Source organism: Psammomys obesus, unplaced genomic scaffold, assembly GCF_907164565.1.
Source record: "Psammomys obesus unplaced genomic scaffold, mPsaObe1.curated_primary_1811, whole genome shotgun sequence".
NCBI classification, from domain to species: Eukaryota; Metazoa; Chordata; class Mammalia; order Rodentia; family Muridae; genus Psammomys; species Psammomys obesus.
In genome coordinates this window covers 406899-409197 of record NW_026591711.1, presented here as the reverse complement: position 1 = coordinate 409197, position 2299 = coordinate 406899, and the positions used below count along the sequence as shown (strand labels likewise).

Here is a 2299-nt window from a genome sequence, read left to right as displayed (position 1 = left end):
GCTTAGGCGAAAATACTGCTAAAGTGTGTTTACATTTATACAGTTGGGTTTACTTAGCAGGAAAGAAAAACCTGTTAGAAAGAACAGTTGCATCTAAAATGGATGATCCTACATCTTCCGGTTACTTAGCATAAAACTAAGTTCCCCTTAACAGGCAAATGTAAACAGATCGTCCAATAACCCCACGGTCTAAAAATAAACTGCTCCTTGTGTTTTCTTTGAGAGATACACTTTAAAGTGTTAATAAGGTTTTTGAAAGAGAAGCACACCACACCATATCAAATTATCAATTGCTTGAAGACGTTTGCAGCATGAAGCACATATTTTCTCTATTCACATTTTCCAACAAGAGTAGCAAAACATTAGATTTTCGTCTGTATTTCCAGGCTACACAGAACTTAATTTCAGTCATCTAAACCCAGTAATTTTTCTGCTCCACAAAATACCTGTTAAAAAATATATCCCAAGTTCTCTCGTGTAGCCTTTGAGCAGAGCCCACGACCACTAAAGCCACGGGAGGTGCTTCCGGGGACGGGGGCTCAGCCTCCTCTCCGCATTCCCGGTCTCTGCTCGCATTCTGTCGGCTCAGGAAGGCTCCACCGGGCCCAGACCCAACCCCCCAACCACCATTGTGCTCGCTACCTAAAGGGAAAATTATGAATGGCTCGCGCAGTCGGAGGAAGGCAGAGAAGAGCCGAGGAACACTTCCCCGGCACCGGCGCCGAGCGGGGTTCCACGGGCGCCCCAAGTTCTCCCAAGTAAAGACTGTGGAGAGAGCAGCAGCGGCCTCGGCCGCCGCCCCCCCCGGCGCTCCCCCCGACAGACCACAGGAAGCGAGGGTTTCCCTTTAAGCACCGACTTTTCCCACTCGGCCGCCCCCAGCCCCGCAGCCTCCGCCCGCGCCCCTCCCCCGCCCCGGCCTCGTTTATCCAGAGCCGCCCCGCGGCCCGCCAGCCAATGGGCGGCGAGGCGGAGAGCCACCCGGAGCGCCGGCGGAGGAGGTGTCGCGCAGACACCCGCCCAGGACGCCGGCTCCCCTCCCCCACGCCGGCCCGGGCCGCCCGCCCGCCCGCCCGCCCGCTCCCCGGGGCCCGCGAGGGGTGCGGCGCCGGGCCGGGGTCCACGCTCCCCGCCCCCGTCCGCACAGCCACCGCGCGAGTTCCAGAGTGCCATTCAGGTTTCGTTGTGAAGGAACCCAGTATTATTATTATTAATTTTTTTTTTTCAAAAAGAAAAAAAGAAAAAGAAAAAAAAAAGATCGAATGGTTAAAAAAAACTACAACGGCGGGACCCCCTCAACCGCTCCCTCCCTCGTCGCTCGCGTGGGCTCGGAGCCTCCCGAACCCGCCGTGCCCATCGCGGCCCGGCGCCCCCCGCCCCGCTCCCCGGCTCGGGGTCCCCCGCCCCCCCCCCCCCCCCCCCCCCCCCCCCCCCTCGCTCTTTTTTTTTCTCTTTTTTTCTCTCTCTCTCTCTCTCTCTCTCTCTCTCTCTCTCTCTCTCTCTCTCTCTCTCTCTCTCTCTCGTCTCCCTCTCTCCCCGAAGCCCACTCTAATTGAGGCGCCGGGATCCCTCACGTGAGACGTTGATTTGTAGTTTGAACACGTGGCTCATTCAAAAAGCCGGACCCTGGCCGCGGCCGCCCCCGCCCCGCTGCCCTCGCCGCGGCCACTCAGCCCTCGGGGTTTTTACGGGGAGGCGGCGCCTGCCCCACGGAGGGTGATATTTTCACAGCCCGCTGGCCGCGGCGGAGGGGCTGGGGAGGAAGAGACAAAAAGTAGTTTCCCCCCCGCGCCTCCTCCTTTCTCTGCTGAGCCCGCCTCCTCCCGGAGTTAGGAAGACTCGACGCTGGGCTCGTCGCTAGGCTTTTCCTTTCTCTCTCTAATACCCAGAGGAGGCCGAGAGGACCCCGGCTCTGCCTCCCCGCCCGCCGCTCCCGTGCTCGGTCGCCGCGTGTGGCTGTGCAAGGCCAGAGGGAGAGGAAAGAAAACCCGCCCGGCTCCGCGCCCGCGCCGTGGGGGCTTTTGATTGAGCATTTTCCTCGTTCTCGCCCCGTCTCTCTCTCTCTTTTTTAAACACCCCCCCTCTTCACAATGAACAAACTGTACATCGGGAACCTCAGCGACCACGCCGGCCCCGCGGACCTGGAAAGTGTCTTCAAGGACGCCAAGATCCCGGTGGCCGGCCCCTTCCTGGTGAAGACGGGCTACGCGTTCGTGGACTGCCCGGACGAGGGCTGGGCCCTCAAGGCCATCGAGGCGCTTTCAGGTGGGGCGCTCGCGCGCGCGGCCCGGGGGCGCCC

The 2299-nt window shown here is 59.9% G+C and overlaps 1 protein-coding gene across 2 annotated transcripts in view; it reads left to right on the top strand.

Moving 5' to 3' along the window:
- The first annotated feature begins 2090 nt into the window (after nucleotides 1-2090).
- The window catches only part of Igf2bp3 (insulin like growth factor 2 mRNA binding protein 3), a 128621-nt gene continuing 128412 nt past the window's right edge, over nucleotides 2091-2299 (top strand). For both annotated transcript variants that reach the window (XM_055611842.1, XM_055611841.1), the window contains exon 1: nucleotides 2091-2265. In XM_055611842.1, coding sequence (XP_055467817.1) covers nucleotides 2091-2265 — 175 coding nt within the window. The remainder of the gene's footprint in view (nucleotides 2266-2299) is intronic.